The sequence below is a fragment of the Engraulis encrasicolus genome, chromosome 18, assembly GCF_034702125.1.
Source record: "Engraulis encrasicolus isolate BLACKSEA-1 chromosome 18, IST_EnEncr_1.0, whole genome shotgun sequence".
Taxonomy (NCBI): Eukaryota; Metazoa; Chordata; class Actinopteri; order Clupeiformes; family Engraulidae; genus Engraulis; species Engraulis encrasicolus.
The window spans coordinates 10,114,935-10,122,434 of record NC_085874.1 but is presented as its reverse complement, the minus strand read 5'-3'; the positions used below and the strand labels follow the sequence as shown (position 1 = coordinate 10,122,434).

The 7,500-nt window shown below is 43.3% G+C and overlaps 1 protein-coding gene across 3 annotated transcripts in view; it reads right to left on the bottom strand.

Moving 5' to 3' along the window:
- The window catches only part of si:ch211-278j3.3 (E3 ubiquitin-protein ligase RNF19B), a 48,838-nt gene that overhangs the window by 16,440 nt on the left and 24,898 nt on the right, over window positions 1-7,500 (bottom strand). For all 3 annotated transcript variants that reach the window (XM_063222972.1, XM_063222973.1, XM_063222971.1), the window contains 2 exons: window positions 4,554-4,716; window positions 3,625-3,739 (listed from right to left, as the gene is read on the bottom strand). In XM_063222972.1, coding sequence (XP_063079042.1) covers window positions 3,625-3,739; window positions 4,554-4,716 — 278 coding nt within the window. The remainder of the gene's footprint in view (window positions 1-3,624; window positions 3,740-4,553; window positions 4,717-7,500) is intronic.

Here is a 7,500-nt window from a genome sequence, read left to right as displayed (position 1 = left end):
AGTCGCCAAAAACCTTGGCGTCATGATTGATGATGAGCTGTCATGCTCCAACTACATCAACTCAGTCACCCGGACCTGTCGATTCCAGATGTCCAACGTACGGAATATCAGACCTGTGCTGACACAATATTCTACACAAAGACTGGTGCAGGCCACTGTCCTGTCCCGTGTTGACTACTGCAACTCACTCATGACAGGCCTACCTGCTTGTGCGCTAAAACCTCTGCAGATGATCCAGAATGCGGCGGCACGGTTGATATTCAATCAACCCAAAAGGACCCATGTTACTCCTCTATTTATTGAGTTGCACTGGTTACCGATCGCTGCCCGGATCAAGCACAAGGCATTGACCCTTGCCTACAAAACCATCACAGGAACGGCCCCAGCTTATCTGAAGGACCTACTAACGCCCTATGTTACTGGAAGAGAACTGCGCTCATCCAGCACAAGCCGTCTGGCTCTGCCATCCAGTCGCTCTAGGTACTCCCAGTCAAGATTGTTCTCCGTTGTGGTACCCAAGTGGTGGAACGGTCTCCCAGAGGCAGCAAGACTAAGCACATCTCTTGCAGCCTTCAAGAAACAACTGAAGACCTTCCTCTTTCGAGAGAATCTACTAGACTAATGCTTGAACTGGCCTTGCCCCAGGGCAGACTCCTGACATGATGTTTAGTTTAGTTTAGTTTGTGTGAGTGTGCTCGTTATTTACTCTTAATTAAAAAGAAAAAAAAAAAAAAAGAAAAAAAAGAAAAAGAAAAAACTAACCCCTCTGCAACTGCACTTGTTGTTCTGTATATCTCCTGTGCACATTGTATTTGCTTGTGATGTTGGCTTGAATATGTCCTCTTTTGAAAGTCGCTTTGGTTATAAAGCGCCTGCCAAATGCAATGTAATGTAATGTAATGTAATGAAAAGTTTCCAAGCAATAAGTAATACTTACAGACCTTGACAGTGGTAGTAAATATTCATGAATCATGGTAGCCATAATGTTTGAACATTACAGAAAATTACAAAGTGGATGTTTTAAACTTTTTTTGTAGTTAATATCCTCCATTAACACTCTGTATCTTCTCCATGTCTGCCATTTTGAATTACCAGTCAGAGACTTTACACTATACTTTGGTCAGAACAGAAATCTGTAAATAAATTACTTGGTAAATATTTATGAAAAGATGCAATTTGTGAATGGGTAGCATATATTTTGAAAGTACACAACTAAGATTACACACTGGTCATTGGCCATGGCTCAAACAGTTAAGGCACTGAACTGTTATGCTGAGGTATAAAGGTATATAGGTATATAAAGGTATATAAAGATCCTCTCCCATCTCTCTCATATTGCTAACATGTCTCTTCTCAAACTGCCCATTCTCATAAAGCTAAAAAAGCCCAATCTTAACCCGTTAAGACACGGCGTTGTAAGTTTGCTGTTACCAGTATGGCAATGACTAAGTCGTAGTGCATTACTTAAGGCCCTGTGTTAAGTCATAGTATTGTAGTACTGTGGTACCTAACTTTTCAATGGTATTACAGTGTGCCACTGGAGGTATGGCATGCATTAAGGGGCTGATAAATCAATGAATAAAAAAATAAATGCAATTATTTAGTTGACCATTAAAAAGGTGCCTTGTGTAATGTTTTCGCCATTTCTTTCCATAATTCAGGCATTTTTCAGCCATTTGAATTCCTAGAAATATACATTTTTTTGCTGAAAAAACAACTGTACTTTGGTCATACTAGTAAATATTATTGAGTAAATAGTTTCAATGAGCAGCAATGAGCAGCATATTTGCAATACCTACTCCTACACAGTGCAGATAGTGTCCCATTTTTTTGGTAATAAGCTCATATTACACCTCCCCTTGAGTTAAATAATTGAGTTTTATCTTTCTCCTGTACTTTCAACCGTTCTCTGATTACGGCAGTGCAAATTTTACCTCCAAGCTAGCAGTTAACATATACTCCTATGAGACCAGTTAGCCACCAGCTGGTCTCATAGGAGTCAATGTTAACAGCTAGCATGGAGGTAATATTTGCACTGCCATACTCAGAGAACGTTTGAAAGTACAGGAGAAAGGTAAAACTAAATTATTTAACTCAAGGGGAGGTGTAATATGAGATTATTTCCAAAAATGGGACAGTATCACTTTAAGGCACAAACTGGCCACTGAGGAAGGGGGGGAAGTCACTCTTCGTCTTGCCTTTGGCCGCGCGAGCGAGTAGCTCAGTCAGCAGTTCTGCCTGGCAACATTACAGAACAGCAGAACTGTAAACTGGCCACTTTACTTTACTTTACCGTGATTAAATCATAAATTCATCTATACGGTATATTCTCTTGGCCTGCTTTTATGCTTATCTAATTACTTTCGATCTATTTAGTGTTTAGTTCTTTGTTTAATATTGTGCTCATCTCTCATTTAAGTTGTGGCTATAGATATGCTGTTGATGTATGTCAGACTGTAGACTCGATGTGTCTCATGTGCTATCTGATGAATAGTTAATCTATAAACACACATTTATCATACACATTGTCGACAAAGTCGGCATTGATGTTAGCACACATTCTAACAGAATGTATTTGACATTGTTCAGGGCAGAGGAAAAAGCACATAACAGCATGCATGAATCCACACAAGTAGTATGCTTCTTTTATGAGCAATTTCCTTGTGGAAAGTACGAAAGCAAACTGGTAATAAGGGCACTTGGGATGAAGAGGGACCTCTATGCTTTGTGCAATGCTAAAGTGGGCCATCATACAGCACGCTTGGACTCATTATCCTCCTGCGCTCGGAGCACAGAGCTGCTCTCCTCCTTGCTTTCTCTTCTTCCTCAGGCGGTCAGAAGAGAAGAGAAGAGAAGAGAAGAGAAGAGAAGAGAAGAGAAGAGAAGAGAAGAAATGAGGAGAGAGGAGAGGAGAGGAGATGAGAAGAGAAGAAATGAGGAGAGAGGAGAGGAGAGGAGATGAGAGGAGGGGTGGAGAAGAGAAGAGAAGAGAAGAGAAGAGAAGAGAAGAGAAGAGAAGAGAAGAGAAGAGAAGAGAAGAGAAGAGAAGAGAAGAGAAGAGAAGAAATGAGGAGAGGAGAGGACAGGAGTGGAGAGGAGATGAGAGGAGGGGTGGAGAAGAGAAGAGAAGAGAAGAGAAGAGAAGAGAAGAGAAGAGAAGAGAAGAGAAGAGAAGAGAAGAGAAGAAGGAGAGGAGAGCCACAGGAGGCCAACGAACGACAAAAGAAGAGAAAAGGACAATGCTCACAGGCTCTCTGCTGCACCGGGGCAGCTGCCATTTATGTTTGGTCAGTACATGGCCTAGTTACATAACCAACCACACACACACACACACACACACACACACACACACACACACACACACACACACACACACACACACACACACACACACACACACACGGATCTGCATTTAACCGTTTAGGAATTGTGTTGGTTGACTGGGTGGCAGACACCAGTGGGGGCTTTAAAATTCACCAATGAGAGCGAGAGAGAGAGAGAGAGAGAGAGAGAGAGAGAGAGAGAGAGAGCGTGCGAAAGAGAGAGAGAGAGAGAGCGCGCGAAAGAGAGAGATAGAGTGCATATGTGTGTGTTACGTGTGAGAGTGAGAGACTATGTTCTTACCCACAGTGATGGCTGCTATGACCGGTGACACGAATACAGACATCATGACTCCACTGGCCACCGTCAAGTAGTGTTTGCTTCCTGAGATATTGTTTTTCTTACAGCGACCATGGAGCTGACAAAAACACACACACACACACACACACACACACACACACACACACACACACACACACACACACACACACACACACACACACACACACACACACACACACACACAGACTGTGAGAGCACAACACAGGCAAACAACATTAAAAATATATCTCTATGTATCTTACAGTGCATGGACCATGGACCTGATACATAAACAGACCAATTGCTCACATACTACATTACATTACATTACATTACATTGCATTTGGCAAACGCTTTATAATGAAAGCGACTTTCAAAAGAGGAAATATACAGAACAACAAGTGCAACAAGAACAACAAGTACACACACACACACACACACACACACACACACACACACAGGAATCTGCAGTTAACCATTTAGGAACTGTGTTGGTTGTCTACAGTAGCTACTACAGTTGACTACTACTGTAGCATTTAGATATTTTGCTTGTGTGTGTGTGTGTGTGTGTGTGTGTGTATGTGTGTGTGTGTGTGTGTGTGTGTGTGTGTGTGTGTGTGTGTGTGTGTGTGTGTTTGTGTGTGTGTGTGCAATCTGTGCATGTGTGTGTGTGTGCAATCTGTGCATGTGTGTGTGTCTGTACGTAAACACCTTGTGACCCAGTGTGTTTGTGTGTGTGTGTGTGTGTGTGTGTGTGTGTGTGTGTGTGTGTGTGTGTGTGTGTGTGTGTGTGTGTGTGTGTGTGTGTGAGCATGCGCGTCTGCGTGTGAGCATGTGTCTGTACATATACACCTTGTGGCCCAGTGTGTGTGTGCATGCCTGCGTGTCTGTGTTGATGTGCGTGTAGCCACCTTGCGGCCCATGAATATGGGGATGCCAACGATGACGACGGGTATGGCGATGCCTGCGATGAGTGAGATGACCACGGGCGCCCCCAGCAACATGCCCATCTGCCACAGCACCTTGCGCGTCTGGGACCACGGCTTCTTGCCCCAGAAGGTACAGCCGGAGGGACTGGGGCAGAAGAACACAACATACAGTAAATTACATTACACTTAGCTGACGCTTTGATCCAAAGCGACGTACAGTTATTGAGGTACAGGGTATTGGGTACAGGCCCTGGAGCAATGTGGGGTTTGGTGCCCTGTTCAAGGGCACTTCAGCCATTGATAAAGGTGCTGGTAAGGGTGGGATTCAAACCTGCAACCCTCTGATGTAAAGGACAGCGCTCTAACCATTACGCCATGAATGCCTCCTTAATAACAATAGATCATACACCACAGCAACTTAGGGCTTCGGCACACTGGCTCCGACAAAGTGCTGAGCACTGCTCAGCTAAAATTCGATTCCATTGTTTTCAATAGAACCACGCACACTGGCGCCGATGTCGGCGGACATTCGCCGATGTCGGATAGCAATTAGAGACAAGTTCTATTTTGTCGGCGCCGCCCATTGACTTTCAATGCAATGTTCGTGTGAAATTGGGTTTGGGGGTCCGAATGCTGTCGGAAGCAAAAGTGCGCTGCAGTGCTGTCGGAGCCAGTGTGCGGCTGGCCTTAGGCGTCTCAGACGAGGGGTGTCGCCAGACCTATTTTACAGGGGCACGTGCCCGGGTATTGATTTTCTGTGCCCCGGTATGAGTTTCATAAAAAAAACAACAACCTTGCTGCGGTATTTTGGAATCTACCTCAAATTTAGTATACGGATTACAATCTACTTATCTATAATCTACAGAATGCGCACAAAGTAGCACACATGCACTACTTGCAATAATATAATAATTCATTTACAAGCTTTTTGAAATAAATAACTGCGAAAAAACATCTCATTATCTCTCAGTGTCCTACTGTGCCCCTGTATGGCATTAGGGAGCTGATGTCTCAGACCACAGCTTCTTCTCTAAACAATAGACAGAGGTGTCAGAAGTAAAAGTGGAAGAAAATTCATCGTGTAAGAACAACGCCAGTACATGACAGTTGTTACACAGTTATTCCAATGTACCCACTGAGGGAGATAGACTGTTGTTACTGAAAAACTAAAAACCTAAAAATATTGCCACAAATCGTGTAGTGTAGTCTAGTCTAGTCTAGAGCAACAGTAGATCAGTTAGTTTAGCCCGATTCGGACCGGACTTTTATTACCTATGGACCCCTGGTAATTCGGAATAATTACAGAGAATGTCTGAGTTCTTAGTTCTGTGCGAATGTGCCACGTCCACGATTTGTGAGGTAATAATTCTGCCGCGAATTACCTACTGTATTTCGGCCAATACTGTAATTTTACATAGGCGCGCCGTATGCACCCCCTTATAATGTCTGTGAATTCAGTAAATAACAGACGTTTATTTATCCCGTCCGAATGCGCCCCGAAAAATCACGGAGGTCCAAGGGTAATTGCGAATTACCAGGGGTCCATAGGTAATATTTATCCCGTGCGAATCGGGCTTTAGTCAGTGAAGCTCCCTGAGTTGGAAGGAAACTTACTTCAACTTAACTTTACTTTACTTTACTTGAACTTTTACTTTAGACACCTCTGACAATAGATGATGTACCGTAGACATATTATATAAATGACAGGCCACAGCAACTTTTGTATAGTCGATTTCTGCAGGTCAACTTAAGAGCCTCTTCCATCCAAATTTTACTCACATCTACATGTAATGTAAAGCAAGGCACATTATTGAAAAAGTGAAAGCATTACTACTAAACCAAAGTAGATGCATGTTGTTAAATTTGAGTGGTATATCCTGCTGCATTTTGCAGCTGACCAACAACTGATTGACCATACTGTTGCAATGTTATAGAATGAAACTTTAGCCATTCCTGTTACAATTAATTGGGCCAGGAATGTGCATGTTTAGCTTCTGATATCTTGAGCTCAGAGCTGGCGACTCTGCCATTGAAGGTCACCCAGAACACTTTTTTCTTGATACCAGAAGTGTCCTAGGCCTATTTTCTATCCTTAGCGATGTGTGTTTTTATGCTTTGTCACTACTGTAGACATGGAGACGACATCTTCCTTAAGTAACATCACACATGCATACGTGTAACCTGCTGACAGGATGAAGACGGTATAAAAACCGTTGCCACCATTTTGTCAATTGTCGATTTTGCCTGTCATTCGCCAGAGATAGGATGCTGCCTAGTTAGTGAGACGCTGTGAGACTTAGGGTCTTTCCCATTACTAATCTCCACCCCTACCCCTTTGCATTCCTCTTGCCCCTCGTACTTTCAAACAAAGCCGCAAGGTGTAGGGATTGAAACGCAACCCCTATGGATTGGGATGCCCCTTCAATAATCACGGAATGACACTCACAGCTGTCACTAATTCCATGCATTAGGTTGACGTTAATAGCATTTTTTTCATGTGTGTTTCACGGAGAAAAGCGCCATCATACATTAGGACAATGTTAAACTTAGTACAATGGAATAATTGTTACCACTTTAAAACCGACAATTGCGGCGAAAATACTTAATCTCGTGTGCTGTTGTGGATGCCGCGGTTTGCCGCCCATTTTTAAATGCAATCGCAATGCATTCAGGGAAATCTGTCAAAGCCCTCCGTCCGTGGAGTGAGATGTTGGAAAATCTCCGCGCGGAGGGGATGAAAGCCCTTCGCCGAACCCCTACCCATCTGTCTGAACGTGAATCGGGATGCCACTACGCCTACACGTGGACGCGCAAAACGGAGGCAAAGGGGATCGGCGTAGGGCTAAGGGGTGTAAGGGGAATCACCCTTAGTCTCATTTTCATTTCCTTTTAACCTTTATTTTTCTTTTATTTTTACTTCTTTTATTTT